The sequence below is a fragment of the Musca autumnalis genome, unplaced genomic scaffold (genome assembly GCF_047663935.1).
Source record: "Musca autumnalis isolate F117 unplaced genomic scaffold, ASM4766393v1 scaffold_1, whole genome shotgun sequence".
Lineage (NCBI taxonomy): Eukaryota > Metazoa > Arthropoda > Insecta > Diptera > Muscidae > Musca > Musca autumnalis.
Genome location: NW_027411644.1, coordinates 69104728 through 69124093, shown reverse-complemented (window position 1 = coordinate 69124093; position 19366 = coordinate 69104728). Strand labels below are relative to the sequence as shown.

Here is a 19366-nt window from a genome sequence, read left to right as displayed (position 1 = left end):
AAAATACCAACCCATTTAAATTTCATCACCTTTATACGACAATTAGTTGTAGTATGTTCTTTTCCAATTATTTCTAAAATGTCCTACTTTGAGGGAAAAACCCCGTTGCGAAATCAAGCACGTATGTTGTCATTTTCGAAACGACCCGTTGTTATTTTTTTCAACAACGGCTGTTGGTAAATTTTACACGAACGTGCTCAAATTGACACCGAGACGTGGTCAACTTTCGGTACCAACAACGGCCGTGCTTAATTTGTCCACCGATGTGCTCAAAATGACAACGTTGCGTTTTTAATATTGGTAATGGCAGCCGATTACACACGAGTAAAAAATGACAACGGTGGTGCATGATTCATACACGGTCGTTGTCAATTTGACAACGGACGTGTATGAATTATACACCACCACCTGCATAAATCATGCACCACCGTTGTTACTTTGTACACCGACGTGCATGAATCATACACGGTCGTTGTCATTTTAACAACGACCGTGTATGAATCATGCCCGTTGTTATTTTTTTACTCGTGTGCAATCGGCTGCATATTTACCATTTTTTTGTGTTATTGAAAGAGAAAGGACGCATTGTGCAAAAAATTTATTGAAAATGAATAATATTCAAGAAATTAATTAGCAAGAGCCTCAAAATATCATTGGTGAATTGCTAGAAATCGATGGCAATATTGTTGTGGTTCGCGATACAAGCCATTGCAGCAGTCAAGATGCGGAATACAATGAGGACGATTATATGTTAATGGAGTTCTTAAAAGGAAAAAGGAATAAATATGGAGTCGCTTTTTGAAAACTTAAAATGTAAGTAAATAAAAATGAAGTTTTCAGTTAATCAGTGTAATTAACTAAGAATATTCTTTTTTGTTCTTTTAGCATCACATGTAATATTTCGCAGTTTGCAGTACTTGAAAAAAGAAGATTTAAAGGAAGCAGTGCCACCTTGGGACTGCGTGTTGAATTCAGAGAAAAGCTCTTTGCTTGGAAAAAACGAGAGGTACGTATTATTTGTATTACAGTGTTGAACTCAGTATTAATATTGTCATAACAATAGCTCGGGATTGATGACGAAACTATGTCAGTTTCATCTAAAATAGGTGAATGGTGGAAACGCAACGAGACACCTGCAAGTACTCCTGGTAGTCCCGGTACTCCCGACACTACAGTTTCGAACTGCTCAAAAGCCAAAGGAATTCTGTCAGAGGTAAAGTAAGAGTAATATTTGTGTAGGCATAGTTAATGTAGTTTTTTATTTAATATAGGATCTAAAGGAATTGTTAACACATACCTCGAAGGGGAAACTAGGGCTTGAATGTAGTAGTGCTAATAAGAAATTAAGTGACGAGCAAAGAGATGATATAATTAATATAATTATTGAAGATATTTTAACCAACAATGTCACTCTTTACGCTCAAGACTATATGCGCATATTGGACGAAATTTGTTCCGTTTTTCCTCTTGAAAACGAAATAAGGGTAAGATTAACAATATAAATAACGTATCTGATTATGTAGTTTCTTAACTTATAAAACGTCTTTATTTTTAGGATTATTATTACATTTCAAGAAAAGGAAAGAACAACGCAAGCGGAAAACTTTATGCCAAGTATAGAAACAAGAAGTCCAAAAAATAAAGCTTTTGAGTTCAGAGCCTAGCACAAGCAAAGCAGCAACTCACACGTCTCCTAATTTTTGCAACAAAGATGTTCCCGAAGTTGATGAATCAGTTGAAAATTCATTGAAAGCTAAGGATACTAAGAGAATGTAATGATTGGGGATCGATCTGCGAAAATGGAAAAGATCTTTTAACATACGGCAAAGAGATATAAAAAATTTAAGTAGCCATACATTTCGTCTAGAATGGCCGAAGTTGTCCGATGCAAGAGCTTCGTATGAAGTTGGTTCTCTGAAGGGGGATACAACTTTTTAAATACCAATTTTAGATTTTATTACTTACCCATTTCACGTATATCTTATGAATAATGGAAAAGTTTATTTCAGAGTTAAGTTAATTTAATCTGTTTCTATACATTGAATATATGTAATTCGAATTGTTTTGTCAAATCAAATACATATGGGGAATTCCAAGTGAAATCGGACAGTTCGGAGAAAAGTAATTTTTGATTTCAATTGTTTTTGGTTCAATTTATGCTACTAGCCAACAGAACATTTTAGTATATTTTAAAATTATTTTTTGACCAACGGTGCAGAGATATCGCCTATTGAAATTATCGAATTTTTAAAGAACTATGTTCAAATAAATACTCATAACTTCTTTAATATTGGTCCAAATGGGACCATCTTTTTTTTGATTTGTTTGTTTTTTATCAGCTATCGAAAGAAATATTTAAAAGAAAAATGCACAGTGGGCTTCAATGCAATTTTCGGGATTTAATATTTAAAATCAATTTTTAAACATGATTGCACCCTTCGATTTTTTCAAAAACAAATTATGTTAAACTACGTTCAATTACAAAAATTTTAAGCCCCAAGTGGTAATGGGATTCAGACGATTACTATTTTTTCTGAATTTTTTAAAATTTGTCAATACAATTTTTCCTTTGTACCTTTGTCCAAAATTTATTATTTTATTAAAAAAATTAAAAGTTTAATTTATAAATATTTGTTTTGATTTTATATTTATGAATTTATCTCAAACATCTTAAAAACTGCGTCATTTTTCGATTTTGAAAATGCATCAGCGAAAATTCCATTAAAGTCCACTGTGGATTTTTTTCTATTTTTTATGATAAATATATAATATATAATAATGATAAATATGTACTCTTAACTTCAAAAATACAGGAAATACAAATTTTGGACAAAGGTATTAAGGAAAAATTGTATTTACAAATTTTAAAAAATTCAGAAAAAATAGTAATCGTCCGAATCCCATTACCACATAGGGCTTAAAATTTTTGGAATTGAACGTAGTTTAACATAATTTTTTTTTGAAAAAATCGAAGGGTGCAATCATGTTTAAAAATTGATTTTAAATATTAAATCCCGAAAATTGCATTGAAGCCCACTGTGCATTTTTCTTTTAAATATTTCCTTCGATAGCTGATAAAAAAACAAACAAATCAAAAAAAAGATGGTCCCATTTGGACCAATATTAAAGAAGTTATGAGTATTTATTTGAACATAGTTCTTTAAAAATTCGATAATTTCAATAGGCGATATCTCTGTACCGTTGGTCAAAAAATAATTTTAAAATATACTAAAATGTTCTGTTGACTAGTAGCATAAATTGAACCAAAAACAATTGAAATCAAAAATTACTTTTCTCCGAACTGTCCGATTTCACTTGGAATTCCCCATATATACTTTATATGGCCGAAAATGATTAGTTCGATGTGTTACAAACAGAAAAACAAATTTAATATACCCTCCATACTATGGTGGAGGGTATAAAAAAAACCTTCAGAGATATTTTATGTTTAGAAGGTCCTCGAGAGTTCTTTATATAAAGAAGATCCTCAAGAGGTATTCTATCAATGAAGATATTTTAGTGGTTTTCATTTTTTAGAAGAGCCTTTAGATATCTTCAATGCATAAAAACCCTGTAGAGGTTTTGCATATGCAACCCGAATGTTTTATTAAAATAATCTAAAATGTGAGTAATATAACAATCTCATTTTGTAAGCCACGGAAGTTCTTAAGGAACTGTTCTGACTAAGAAGTAACCATCTTTTTATAAAATACCAACCCATTTAAATTTCATCACCTTTATACGACAATTAGTTGTAGTATGTTTTTTTCAATTAATTCTAAAATGTCCTATTAAATGAAAAACTTGTTCTAAGGAAAACTTAAATATATTTCCATGTCCAATGAAATGCGGTCCTATGCTTTCCATCCTCTCATGGCTCTCTGCCTCTGAATTTAATTTCATTGAAACAAATATAAATCTAGCAATGCTTAACCACACAAAAGGTCATTAAAATCTGCTCATGTGAAGAAATATATGACCATGACCATATATCACCTACGCACACATGGACAAAAAGTCACTTGCACATGACTTACTTGCTCTCATACATACATTAACATGTATGTATATATCATCAGGACATAACTCCCCAGCAAAATGTTCGATGCCAAAGATGCTATTCAAGAATGGGTGCAAGTGAAATGGAATGTCATTTTTTTAGCATCTTCACTCATTCTTTTTACAAGAGCGTGACCCCAAAAAGATGCAATTCATTTTCAGATCCTAAGCATGTCATCTTTGCTCACTCGGTGGAATGACATCACCAACAATTCTTTGGCATGGCATCTTAACCGATTGCCTAGAATAGCATTTTCACTAATGTTTAGCATGTCATTTTCACCAACCCTTTGACATGAAATTTTCACGTCTTGTTCGGAAAATGGAAAATGATGTATTGAAATATGATTTTCATGATTTTTTATTAATTCATAGGAATTTGTGAAATAACTATTATTTAACTATCATCAAAAAGATTACATCCTATTTGCAGTTTGTTGTTGTAATGTTTGTATGTCAGTTGTAAGAATTTCGATGGTTTGTAACCACAAAGCTACATACTTAAGTTAGGTTTGGTTTAGTAGGTTTGGTAGAGCAGTTGAAAAGGTGCAGCGTGTCGTGCGGGTCTGTGCTGCATGATAGGCAGATGTTATGCACGGTGTCATCAATTCTTGCCCTATAGGAATTTACGATCTCAATGCCGACTGCAGCGGTTGGAATTCAGGAGAGGTATAGGTTAGACAGTTCCGGAAATATCTCCCCCACCTTGTACAACTCCCTGTTTCACTCTACGGATCTCGGACTTCTTATAACACACACATATAATTTTATAATATAATCCAACGTTTCAAACTTGGCCGGAGCGGCGTAGTCTGCTCGATGACCTCAAACAGCGTGGAGTGCTTGACAGTATCAAAGGGTTTTGATAAGAAAAGCGCCATCATCACAGTTCTATCGCACGGCTGGCTCTGATTAAGTCCTCGACTAATATGTGTGGAGATGGCGTACAGCGCAGTTGTTGTGCTGCTTACGGATCCCATGCTATTGATCGGCAACTGGACAGTTATTTCTGATGCTGGAGAGGATTAAAGCCCCAAAAGTCTTTGCTACGGGCGATAAAAGCGAAATCGGTCTGTACAATTCACATTTGCTGGCATCCTTGCCAGGGTTCATTAGCTGGGAAATTTGCAGACTTCGGGAACGATGTGGGTGCTAGCGACATGTTGAGATCTTTAGTGAGATACTCGACTTCCGGTCGTCCAGCTGTTGGAGTTTTAGCACCGCCACTGCTCGCAACAGAGTTAACCTCATCCGCAACTGATTTTGATTCATCTTACAAGAGGTTTTTTACTTTCCATCACCAGTGCATTTCGACATGGACTCCAACTGCAAATTACTATTTCGTGAATTTTATTTTACAACACTTGTAAATGAATACTCTTTTTTGTTTTGTAGGGATCTACAAATCGATTTGCTTATAAGGTTTTGTAGAGCAGGGTTCTCTAGACCAGGTAAGGAAACTTTTATAATACCAAAGTGTTCAGTCCTACTATATTTTTAGCTCAATGATTGGAATTTCCTAGCATAATAAATCTTATATAGCTTTAAACTTATTTGGGTAAATAAAATAAAATTTACATGTCTTTACAAAAAAACACAAACTGCAACTCTATTGGATCGATAAAATGGGTTTGAATGCTGATGAAAATATCGGATCTTTCACGACTTCCTTTGAATGGGTTCAAATCAGCGTTGCCGACAGTTTTTGGTCGGAAATCGTCAAAAAAATCGTCAAATCGTCAACAAAATTTGGAAAATCGTCATCATGATCCACAACTAGGTTTGGTTACCGTTTAATGCAATTTTTTAGCCGATAGGTTTGTCAATGAGACCGACAACATAAAATATACAACCCACAGCAATAAATATAAGCCAATCTCACTTAAAGGGTTGTCCCTAGTTGGGCAGACCACAAAAACTCATTTTCTTGAATTGTTTTCAAAGAAACTACCATTTTTTTAAGTTCGTTCATCAAGAAAGAAAGAGCACATCTTATACAACTTTTGGTATTTTTGTTGTTGAAAAATATTGCAAAGTCTTGTGGTAAATGGCTATCTGCGAAACCCTTTTTTATAAAAGCGTTTTGCGATGCCAATGATGACTCCAAAACGAATGGGTCGATTATCGCACATTTTAAGAACCTATTAATCTTACCTTAAGGCGAAACAGAATTTTACTGCTAAACCTAAATAACGACGGGACGTACACAAATATTTTACCAACCTACCAAAACAACGCTCTCTGAGCGTCCGTATTACCCAAATACGTTGAGTCCCAAATCACATTTAAACCAGAAAATCCGCGACCGAAACTTACTTAAATGTTTTCATTAGTAAAACAAATAATTTTCCTTTGCAATGAATTTATTTCATGTTTTGTTGGGCTTTTGTTTTTTAAATACAAAACACACACACATACAAATAATAACGTTCTGTCAAAGTTAAACTTTTTCAACTTACAAAAAGTATACGCTCGACGTATTTCGGTTGTTCTCATAAGAATACATGTGTTCTACTTTTTTCACCACACACGCCCTGGGTATACGTCCGTATATAGGTATGGGCCTTAAACAAACTTTTTTATAAAAAAAAAATTTAACTGTCAAAGTCAAAATTTGGATTTTAACAAAAAAATTGACCGTTTTTTTTTTTTTTTTTGTCAAAAAATCTGGCAATTTTTTTTTTAAACTGTCTCGCTTAAGGGCAGCCTTTTATTTATTTTATAAGCTCACCAAACCATGTGAAGATCAGTCAATTCGGTTTCGAGCTATCGTTGGCACCGACTTCAAAAATGCCATTTCGAAAAAAACGCGTTCAAAGTATCAAGAAATTGTTCCCTCAAACTTCGCTTGCTTGACAGTGTGACCGTCCATGTTTGTCGGTGCACGTACATTTGGTTGATGGGCAGTCGAAAATCGACAAAAACTCTCATTAAAGAGGCATGGGTCGGAAGTATTATATTTCGAAAAATTTTAAAGGAGGATTTTCATTCATTAACAATCCTACATGAAAATGTTCAGCTGATGTAAATCCAATATGAGACAAAAACTATGAAAATACCTCTATTCCAGATATGTATGTATGTGCCTAAATAAAGCCATTCCGTCTCGAATTTGTTTAAAAACATTAAAATAGCCCATGAAACCGAGTTTGGAATATTGCTTTCCTTAAAGACTTTCGTGAAATTCTGGTCAAAATATAGTTATCATGTTTTGACGATAAATCGTCAAATTCGGCAACACTGGTTCAAATGCCGATGAAAAGATCGGATCTTTCACGACTTCATTTAAACCAATGCAAAAGATCCAGTGAAATCATGGCATCTCATGGAACCACTTCCATAAAATTTTGCTGGGTCACCAGGATAAATTGTAAATTTGCAAATACTCAATAAATTTTGCTTCAGTTCTATAATGGATGGATGATATGTGAGAAATTAAAAGAAGAAAAATAATTGTTCATTATTTTTCACTTAGATATGTGAAGGACATTGGAAACAACCATTACAGACCACAACAATTTCTGAGAATTTTGTTAATTCCCATTTAAAATTTTTTTTTAAAATATTTCACTCATCAAAAAAAATTATTATTTTTGAGCAATGTGGACAAATTTGAATAATTTGCCATTCACCATAAAATGAAATTTAATGAATTGTGAATTATGTAGTTATAGTTTTAAGTACATTGAATTATCACCCTAGCGTTAAGTATATGAATTATTATATTTAGCACTGAACTATTGTTATTGAATAAGTATCCTAATTCTAAGCGGTTACTTTCGTCATTTCCCTATTTTGAATTGTTAAAACTTAACGAAGTAACCTAGGCTAAGCTTTAACCTTTTAGAAATTGCACACTTACTTTTACTTTCAAATCAACAAGCAAACGGTGAGCATCCTCTTCTCTACTCTCTTTTATTTGTCTCTTCTCTTTTTCCCAATAAAACAGAAACCTACGTTTTATAACGTTTTTCGAAATCTTTTCTTTTTATTTCATGCTATAAACATCATCATTAAAACAATATTATCTCCCTTTGGTTGAGAAATAATATTGTCACAACAACTACAATAATACAGTCCACTTAAAGGTTTTGGATTCCTCTTGGTTGTCTTTCCCTATCCTGGTTTGGAATCCCCCTCTCCACTCAGTCAGTTTTATTCATGGTCCTCCGTAACCGTTCACAAAGAAGCAGTGATCTTTTGTTATAAACAGCAACAACTATGAGGTAACTTCATCATACTTCTCGTACATACATTTATACCTGCGGTTCGGTAAGTGATACAACTTTTTTATTATTCTCCCCATAAGTGAAGTGATAGCCAAGCACAAAACATAGTGAAAAAAAATCAGTGAAAAAAAAAATATACATATATATGTACATACATCCCAAACGAGCGAAAATCAATAACTCATAAAATTAACGAAAAGAATTGCAATATTTTACAAGAATATATATGTACATACATACATACCTGCATGTTCAAGTGACTTGTGTTTGGCTAAGCATAAAAAAATAACATATTAAACTAACAACAACAAGGCATACATCAGAAAAAATATTACAGTGAGTGCAAAAAGAAAGTGTCAAACTTAGAAAATTAAAGCTGCAAATTGGTGGAAGTTGTGTAACAGTGTTTGTGTGTGAGTGGGAAAAAATCTGTCCGTCCGCATAAAAGTGACGTAATATAAAGAATATATATCGTGCCATTATTGTCTGTCTGCAAAGTAGCGGTGCCTATGTACAAAAGAGGTCAGTGAACCCGACATTTAAAATAAGTGCAAAAGAAGAGGAAGAAGAAGAACGGCGTTCCAAAAGTACATGAAGAAGAAAGTGGGAAATCGAATACTGCAATAAATAGTAAATCTATTCACATTTATTTACACGATACATAGATGCACATAAATAAATACACATATTTTACACAATATATGCGAAACAACACACACATACACACACGTACACACATAAAATTCTAAATTTTTTTAACAATTTCCATTTTCCATTTAAAAATAAAACGTTATTTGCACCCAATAATTACACTCATTTCACATTAAATCACCTTATACATTCTTTTCGAACTCACTGTAGTAATACAACATATACGGTCTTTTGACGCTCACTACACAACATAACAAAAAGAAAATATAAAACGAAAGGAAGATAACAAGAAATATCAACAACAAAATTCATCATTACCCATCAAACACACAGCATATACCCATCATATATACACACAAGCATACATATCTACATTAATAGCGGCAAACAGCTAAAGCAATAGCTGGATATTCTAACTACGTTGAGAGGCGCCAATCCAGCGCTGTAGTTAGAATAGAGAAACACAAAAAATAAGAGAAAACTAATTTCTCGTTGAATAAGGGGAAATAACCCACACAACCAAAATTAAAATTTTTAAAACATTTCATGATTTTTTCAACGCATATATTTTAACTAATAATACTCAACTAACCCGCATGTGTAGTATAGTACATACATTCATATATACATAAATATTTTTGATTCTTATCTGGGTTGCCATAAAATACAAAAAACATCTCGTTTTTTGTGGTAAGTGAAAACAAATATTTTCAAACATTTAAAAATTTATGTCTGTGCGAAAAAGTGGTTAGTAAATTCGTTGGCGAATTTACTACCCTTTTTTGATAAATTCTTGCGAAAATTACGACATTTTGGTCGAATTTTTAAATATTGTAACTTTTTTATGGGATTTTGATCCGAAAATTTTTTCTACAATTCCGATTACACGAATTGAGCAAGCTATTTGTTATCAAGCTTTAACCCATAGCTTATAACATTAGAGTTGCCAGTTGTTCTGTTCACTCATTTTTGGTCGAATTTATTAAAAATTTTTGGTCGAACTTTTTTATTGAATTTTTGATTCAGCTCCACGTCAAACATTTATTATAAGTGGAAAGCAACAAATCGTACTACGTGCGATAGAGTTGCCACTGTTCTTTATCATCCCAATTTGTTCTACTATTTTTTTTGGTCGGCTTACTTTATTGACTTTTTGAGTCAAAACATTTTCAAATCCAAAATTTTCGGGAAAATTTATTAAGATTTGAGAAACTCACTCATAATATTTGGGAAAAGTTGCCAGTTTTATCTGAACTTATTTTGGTCGATTTTGAATATTTGGTCATTTGATTATTTTTGGTCAAATTTTTTTTAATAAGGCTCTAGTTGGCGGGAAATTTTATTACAATCTGATTGTGTTACCCCGAAAAGAGTTGCCAATTCGTCGGATTGTCTCAATTTGGACGTTTAACTAGTTTCTCGAATTTGGTCATTTTTTTAAATAATTATTTTCTGTTGATAATCTGAATGATCCCTTCATCATTCTGATATTTTTTGTTAAATTTTGGTAAAGTTGTTCAGAATTGTCAGAGTTTAAAAAGTTATTTGAACATTTTTGGAAATTGTGCCTTTGACTATTTTTTGGTCGAATTTTTTGGTATTAATAATTCACTAATTTCTATAGCAATCGCCATTGTTTTTTTCTAATTTTTGAGCTGATATACCCAAGCAAGTCGCACATTGCAAAAATTGGTCGAATTTGTTATTTTTCGGTTTTGACTCATTTTTAATTTGGTCGTGTATATGCATATTTGAAGCAAGTTTTCCGCATTTTTCTTCAATAGATTGGTTTTCCTGCAACTTAGAATTCATTTATTGTGCAAAATTTCGCTTCAAGTTCACAAAAATAACAATTTGGTCGATTTAGCTATTTGGTCGGATTTACAATTTTTCCATTAAATACAAAGTTGCTCGGATTTTTAATTTGGGAGAATATTTTTTGAGTATTTAAAGTCGTCTTATTAGAAGTTCAGCTAATTTCAACAAAGTTGCTTTGGATAATTGTCCCCGCTCTTTTCATTCTTAAAGGTTATATAGTCACCCTTTAAAACTATTGCTTTGGTTTCGTAGTCACCCCTTAAAACTACTACTCTTTCTATTAGCAACTCCCCCTTTTCTTTTGTTCGAAAAAAGCTTAATTTGTTGATTTTAGCACTCTATTCAAAATGAGTTTAAACGCTTCTACATCCGAAGGCTCAAATAGCCAAATTTCAGACGGCGCTCGCCCTTCAGTCAGTTCCGCACACACATGTCCAGAGCAAAGTAAGTTCTTGTTTGAATGTGACCTTCTGCTCAATTTTTGTACTCAATTCGAGGCTAGTGACATTACTGATCAAACTGATACCGTTTTAGAGGTTAAATTGGAGGATTTAGAAAAACGATGGCAACGTGTTCAAAATGCCTATGAGAATTTAATACTTTCCCCAAAAGCGGCTGGTATCAAAGATTTCAAAGAGAATGCTATGGTAAATTTAAATGCAACCACCGAGGCCTACTATACTGCTAGATCACAGATTTTAGATATACTTAGGATATCAGGTGCAAATAATGTAAAAGCAAGGCAGAGTATTGTCCCTCCTCATTTTTCGCAAGCTATAAATCAAGCCCCCGTTACAAAGTCAAGCGTCTGTATCAAAGTGCCACCTTGCGATACTGAGGTATTTAAAGGAGGGTACGAAGAATGGCCGTCTTTCCGTGATATGTTCACGGCGGTCTACGCGGATCATCCCGAATTGTCTCAGGCTCAAAAACTGTATCATCTTAGGAATAAAACCAGAGGTCCTGCCGGTGCGATAGTCAAAAGATATCCGTTGTGTGACGATAATTTCAAATTGGCATGGGATGCTCTGAAGGCTAGGTATGAAAATAGGCGTGTTTTGGTCGACAATCAGCTTAAAATCCTATTTAATATCCCAGTTGCCACAAATGAAAGTAGCGAATCACTTCAGAAAATACATTCTACCGTTTCCGATTGCCTCAGTACTTTGAAAACTCTCAATGTTAATGTTGAAAGTTGGGACCCCATATTGATTCACCTTATTTCTACAAAATTGCCAGACGAAACCCTATCTCATTGGGAGCAATCTCTGAAGTCCCACAGAGAGTTGCCAACTTGGGCTCAATTAGATGAGTTCCTTGTAAATCGATTTGAAGTAGTTGAGAGAATTTCTAGCATTCGTACCACCAAACAAAATAACTCTGCCCCTTCTCAGAATTGTAATAGATTCCAAAATCAGCCGTCTCAGAATAGATCAATCACGTTATGTCCACTTTGTAATGGGAATCACGCAATAAGAGAATGTCAAGAGTTTCGACAACTTACCTCCCATCAGCGTTTAAGTTTTGTATTCAAAAATAAACTTTGCTCGAATTGTCTTTCCCCGTCTCACATCAAAATCAACTGCAAAAGTATCAATACTTGCATTATTTGCCACAAATCACATCATAGTCTTCTGCACGTCAACGATTCTTCTTCTCACGAAGATGGTACTGAAAATAAGTACAATCCCAATAAATCGTCTTCTAAATTCTCCCCAAAACAAAATTACTCGTCTCCTCAAGAAAAGCCATCAACGTCAAATAAAAAAGGCTCCAATGTTCAAGCTAATTTCTCTGCCAATAATGACATGATTCTCCTAAGAACGGCTCTAGTGCAAATTGAACATCTTGGGGAACTGTTCACTGTGCGAGCGTTAATTGACTCTGGGTCTCAAAGAACATTTTTATCTGAAAAAATCAGAAATCTTCTCAAAATTCCCACCATTCGAAGCCATTTTGAAATTTCTGGAGTTGGAGGTCAACAACAAGTTTCTGATAAAGAGTGTGAGTTGACTATTGTCTCTAAAAAGTGTGATGTTCGATTCTCTATATCTGCTATTATCCTTCCCAAGGTAACAAAGCCAGTGCCGGCTCTTTCCTTTGAAATTGCACACCCATCTGATCTCAAAGAACTAGATTTGGCAGATCCACACTTTAATAAGTCCTCACAAATAGACCTCATACTTGGTAATGACGCCGACAGATTTATAAATCTTGAAGGCATTAAAAAGAATATTTGTGGCAATACTTCCGCTTATAAAACTATATTCGGTTGGGTTTTAAGTGGACCCATTAAAACCGAAAGTGTTCAACTCTTCTCCACTACAATAATTGAAAAAAATGAACCTCCAATAAGCGAATTGCTAAGGAAGTTTTGGGAACTAGAAGAAGTTCCAAATGTACCAAAAGTCTCCACAGCAGACCAGTTCTGTGAAAAATTTTATAATAAAACCACTTCACGTTCACCTGATGGGCGTTACATTGTTCGGCTTCCTTTTAAGAAGGAATTTGCTGACTCAATTTATCTCGGCTCGTCTCGTCTCATTGCATTGGCACAATATGCTCGAATGGAAAAAACTTTATCTCATGATCTTGACTTACGTACCGAATACAGCTCGGTTTTAAACGAATATGTCGCGTTAGATCATGTAGAAGAATGCTCGTCTCGAGAAGTCTGTATTGATAACAAATACAACTCCTATTATCTTCCTCATCACGCTGTTGTTCGCCCCGAACACAAATCAACGAAAGTACGAATTGTTTTTAATGCATCTCGCAAAACAAAGTCCGGTTATTCGTTAAATGATGTTCTCCATACCGGCCCAACTCTCCAAACAGATTTAACGTCTGTAATTTTAAATTGGAGAAAGTACCCTTATGTCTTTAGTGGAGACATCCAAAAAATGTACAGACAAATACTCGTACATCCTCATGATAGACCCTATCAGCGCATTTTATTCCGTCAAGATGACGAAGGCCACATAAAAGATTACCAACTTAAGACTGTAACGTTTGGTGTGAATTGTGCGCCGTTTTTGGCGATCCGTACACTTTTGCAATTGGCAAAAGATTCCGAAGACCAATATCCTGATGTGGCAAAAATTTTACGGCAAGAAACTTATGTCGACGATATTCTCTCTGGCAGTTTCTCAATTGAAGAAGCTATTCAAAAGCAAAACGATCTTATTAATGTTCTTAAAAGTGCTGGTTTTCCTCTGAAAAAACTTACCGCTAATGACCAAAAAATTTTGGCTAATATTGACACCGAAGATTTATATGATTGCGATTTCCTCCGCTTACATGAATCAAGTTCGACCAAAACATTAGGTATGAAATGGAATGCATTCTCAGATCAGTTCTCATATTCGCTTGGCTCACTTTCGACGAACTCCTCTATGACTAAACGCATGGTTCTATCGGCTGTTGCACAGTTATTCGATCCTGCAGGGTGGATTGCCCCAATTATTATTCGGTCGAAAGTTTTAATGCAACAGTTATGGTTAGAAGGTATTGATTGGGACGATAATTTAAGTCCAGAGTCTCAATCGAAATGGAACAATCTCGTCTCCGATTTCCAAAATATATCATCGATTACTATTCCTAGGTGGATTCAGTATCATCCGACTGATTGTGTGGAAATCCACGGATTTTCAGATGCGTCTCAAGCCGCATATTGCGCATGTGTGTATGTTAGATGCCAGAATAACAAATCTGTAGTGTTCTCCAATTTGCTAGTTGCAAAAAGCAAGGTTGCTCCTCTTCAACCTGTCTGTTTACCAAGACTTGAGCTCAGTGGAGCAGTTCTTCTCGCAAAGTTGGTTAATTATGTGATTTCTACTTTCGATTTTAACTTCACAAGTATAACTTTATGGACAGACTCAACAATTGTTTTAGGTTGGATGTCAAAACCTCCTTGGTCATGGGAAACTTTTGTTGCCAATCGCACGGCTCAGATTCTGGAATTAGTTCCAAATGGTGTGTGGCGTCATGTACCCACGCATGACAATCCAGCCGATCTTGGCACCAGAGGATGTAGACCTCAAGATTTAGTGACAAATCCTTTATGGTTTAATGGTCCCAAATGGCTAACAAACCCCCATTCTGAATGGCCCAAGAAAAATCCAATAGCTATCCCAGATATGGGAAAACGTGCAAACGTACAAGCTATGGTAGCCGTTGAAGAAGATACCGATTTATTGAAACCATTTTCCACTTATCATAGAGCTCTGAGAGTATTCTCATATGTATATCGGTTCTACAACAACTGTTTAAGCAGGAGTAGAAATTCCCCCAAAATTATTTCCCCGCAGTTTTCACACTCTGAAACTTTTTCGGCCAAATATGGACTGATATATTTTTATCAGCGCAAATTTTATGAGCAAGAATGTAAGGATTTGGAAGACGGCAAAGATATTTCACTCAAAAGCCCTTTAAAATCCCTTAATCCGTTTTTAGATCACAACAACATTTTGCGTGTTAATGGTAGATTGGCCAACGCAGATCTTCCCTATAATGAACGACATCCCATGATAGTTTCTGGAAATTCTCGCTTCTCTCGGTTGTATTTATTACATTTACACTTATGTCTGGCTCATGCAGAGTGTAATCAAATGTGCAGGATGGTCCAAAACGAATTTTATATATCTCGTCTCAAACCTAGAGTGAAAAGCATCATTCATAAGTGCAAAACATGCATCATTTTCAAAAAGAGACCTTGTACCCAGATTATGGCCCCATTACCTCCAGAAAGATGCGCTTTGACTCCCCCTTTTCATATAACTGGTATTGATTTTGCAGGCCCCTTTGAAATTAAGAGTTCCACTTTGAGAAATGCTCCCATTCTAAAAGGTTACGTTTGCTTATTTGTGTGTTTTGCAACCAAAGCTATCCACTTAGAGCCATGCACTGAACTCTCATCTGCGGCTTTCGAGGCGTCCTTTGCTCGATTCGTTGGGAGGCGAGGACTACCCTTTCGGATAGTATCTGATAATGGGAAGAATTTCATTGGTGCTAGCAGAAAGTTGCTTAGAGAATTTTCGCATTTTATTAAAGCTGTTCCCAGTGAGATTGCTGGCAAATATTCTACTCACGGGTTTGAATGGCGTTTTATTCCACCACATGCACCTCATATGGGTGGCTTGTGGGAATCAGCTGTAAAAAGCTTTAAGCACCATTTTAAACGGATAGCAGGAGCACACAGATTTACGTTTGAACAATTTGCGACCGTTTTAGCTCGTATCGAAGGTGTTCTCAATTCTCGCCCCATTTCTGCTGTCTCTGAAGATCCTTCTGACATTACCGCCTTAACTCCAGGACATTTTCTTAGAGGTTCCCCAATTATGGCACTACCCGAACCAATATCAGAAAATCTATCTCTTGTAAATAGGTGGATTAAACTAAAAGCTATTCATCAGCAATTCGCAAGAAGATGGAAAGAGGATTACTTAAAATCTCTACATAAACGCTACAAATGGAAAAACTCCACTCCCAATTTAAAACCTGACGATCTAGTTGTCGTAATGGACGATTTACTACCACCGAGCGAATGGCGGTTAGGTAGAATCGTAACAACACATTCTGGTAGTGATAGTCACGTGAGAGTGGCTGAAATTAAAACAGCTTCTGGTATAATTAAAAGACCAATTGTCAAACTTTGCTACTTACCTCTTCTCGATTCAGATACGTAACGTTATAGTGCTCATTTCATATACCACCCTTCTCATCTCTACTCAAACTCGTGTCATTCTCTACTCAAGTTGTCTCATTCTCTAACTCTTCTCACTTGCTACTCTAAAATACTTTTCTCAAGCTCGTCTCATACGTCACTTTGAAGAACGAGTAATATATGCGCTCAATGAATTATCTCGTCTTATACTCGTTTACTACACATGCACATTATCATTTCCATTTCCACCATGCCATTACACTTTACTAACAATGTTTTACATTGTAGGTCTCGTCGCAACTCTAGCACTCGGGAACTGTACCAGTGTGTCATATGTGATAGAAGCCATGCCTTGCGCTTCTGTCCAGAGTTCGTTCTGATGCGAGTGGAAGACCGAAGGAAGGTAGTCCGAGACAATGATTATTGTATGAACTGCCTCGCCCGAAGCCATCAGGTGCGAAGATGCCACTCTAAAGTTGTTTGCAAGAAGTGTGGCAGCCAGCACCACTCAATGCTGCACCCAGAGCCCTCTTCCACTGCCATCGTTCGCCATGAAGACTCCCAAGAGCTGTCACGAGCAACGATACACGAGCGAGTCGTACCGCCCAACTCCCCAAGCCGACACAGAAGGCAAACCCGCTCAGGACATCAACCTAGGCAGCAACATAGACCAAGACAGCGCCAAAATTGTCAACAACAACACCATCGGTCGAAACGCCAGCAACAAAAACGCCACCGTCAGCAACCGAAACGTGAACAAACACAGCGTCAACAATCCCAACCGCAACATCATCCACGCTCAAGCGGCCGCCAGCAAAATTACCGTCACCACAATCCACAGCCCAATCGCCCACAAAACAACCACCAGCAGCGCCCACGTAACAATCGTCAAGCTCACCAGTCTCAATCACGCAACATGCAGCTAAAGGCGCCAAGAAGCAGTGTCCTTATGCCAGATCAGTTGGTGTTATCCCAGGCAATCAAATCGTTGGCTGAAGTCATGTGCGTCGCCTCATCAGTTGCACAAGTGCAAGGCCGGCGCCATGGACAAATTTGAATAATTTGCCATTCACCATAAAATGAAATTTAATGAATTGTGAATTATGTAGTTATAGTTTTAAGTACATTGAATTATCACCCTAGCGTTAAGTATATGAATTATTATATTTAGCACTGAACTATTGTTATTGAATAAGTATCCTAATTCTAAGCGGTTACTTTCGTCATTTCCCTATTTTGAATTGTTAAAACTTAACGAAGTAACCTAGGCTAAGCTTTAACCTTTTAGAAATTGCACACTTACTTTTACTTTCAAATCAACAAGCAAACGGTGAGCATCCTCTTCTCTACTCTCTTTTATTTGTCTCTTCTCTTTTTCCCAATAAAACAGAAACCTACGTTTTATAACGTTTTTCGAAATCTTTTCTTTTTATTTCATGCTATAAACATCATCATTAAAACAATATTATCTCCCTTTGGTTGAGAAATAATATTGTCACAACAACTACAATAATACAGTCCACTTAAAGGTTTTGGATTCCTCTTGGTTGTCTTTCCCTATCCTGGTTTGGAATCCCCCTCTCCACTCAGTCAGTTTTATTCACAATGTAACGCAAAGTGGTTAAGTATGTTTTTCTTGGAAAAGAAAAGACCAACAAAAGTCATACATAATATTTTATATTAAATTGTTATTAAGTTGTATATGTATCCACTCAGACATTCCATTCATTTAATAAAAAAATGTTTTCCCAATATATTTTTTCACAAAAAAGTACTGCAAACAAAATCCTTTAAATAAAAACGCTTATAATTTTCATCTGACTTGAACATGAAATCAAATAAAACTTCTAGTCATGGTTTGTTGCGGTTTTTTTGTCGAAAACGCGGTTGAAGTCTTATCGAAGTTCTGAACTAAGAAGAAGCAGAATAAGAGGATGCAGTTTCAAGTGGTTTCTTTCGGACTCAAATAAAATCAATTTTTTTTTTTTCATGAGAAAAGGAAGGTATTTTTACAAACAGATCAATAAAATATTCATAATGGTAAGAAATTTCAGTAACTTTCGCAATCAAAAATATTGGAAAAAAAATAAATATTGAAAACTTCAAACAGACTATTTGTTCGATACACACCAGCAGCATTTGCGTTATTTATTAAATTTACACATGACCGCCATTTTCCCCACTTTACAAAATAAACACTACAATACCCAAAAATGTTCTCTCACACCTCTTAATTTGTGTGGACAGCATCCTGAAAATCTGTTGTGTTTTCAATTTAATAACCACGTTGAAACAAGATCTGAAAACGGGCCACACAACTGTTGGCCATTTTACAAAGCCTCGTCATCAATGAATTTGTTGACTTAATCTTCAATGTTTGTTTTCGACTGCGGTGAACGGTAAAAGCAAATGGAGCAAAGAAAGCAAAAGCTTAAAACAGTTGACCCACGAATTCTTTTGCATCAGTCATATGAATTGAAAGGATTGAAGTGGAACACGAAAGTGAAAAAAAAACAATTCGACATTATTCATGAATTTCAATTGATGACAGCCAAACCAAAAAATTCAAAAGCCTTTTCAAGAGAAAACATCACATTCGGATGAAAGGGAAGGAATAAGAGAAACTAGTGAGCCAAGGCTATAGTCGGGGCCGACTATGTGCTGCCCTACACCACTACCCCTGTGCATAAGCACCTACGCCAACCTGCTTTATACCATTGTAAAGATGGGATTTTCTACTTTCATAGTCAGACTTTGCTTTTGGAACGTCCCCAACCAAAGCTGTGATATTCTATTCAATTCTTCTATTCTCTTCTATTCTATTCTACGACCATTATTTCGATGCGTTACAAACTTTTTGGTCTATAAGGTATAAAAATTCATTAACCTGAATCTTAAACTACAACTATATATGCTATTTTATCAAGAGAATACCATTTGTAAG

The 19366-nt window shown here is 35.4% G+C and overlaps 1 protein-coding gene across 1 annotated transcript; it reads left to right on the top strand.

The window, feature by feature from the left end:
- The first annotated feature begins 8315 nt into the window (after positions 1 to 8315).
- On the top strand, positions 8316 to 17841 carry LOC141400784 (uncharacterized). Its single transcript, XM_073980282.1, has 2 exons — positions 8316 to 8331; positions 16711 to 17841. Exon 2 carries the CDS (start codon positions 16802 to 16804, stop codon positions 17477 to 17479), a length of 678 nt encoding a protein of 225 aa, XP_073836383.1. The 5' UTR covers positions 8316 to 8331; positions 16711 to 16801; the 3' UTR covers positions 17480 to 17841.
- Positions 17842 to 19366: the final 1525 nt, after the last annotated feature.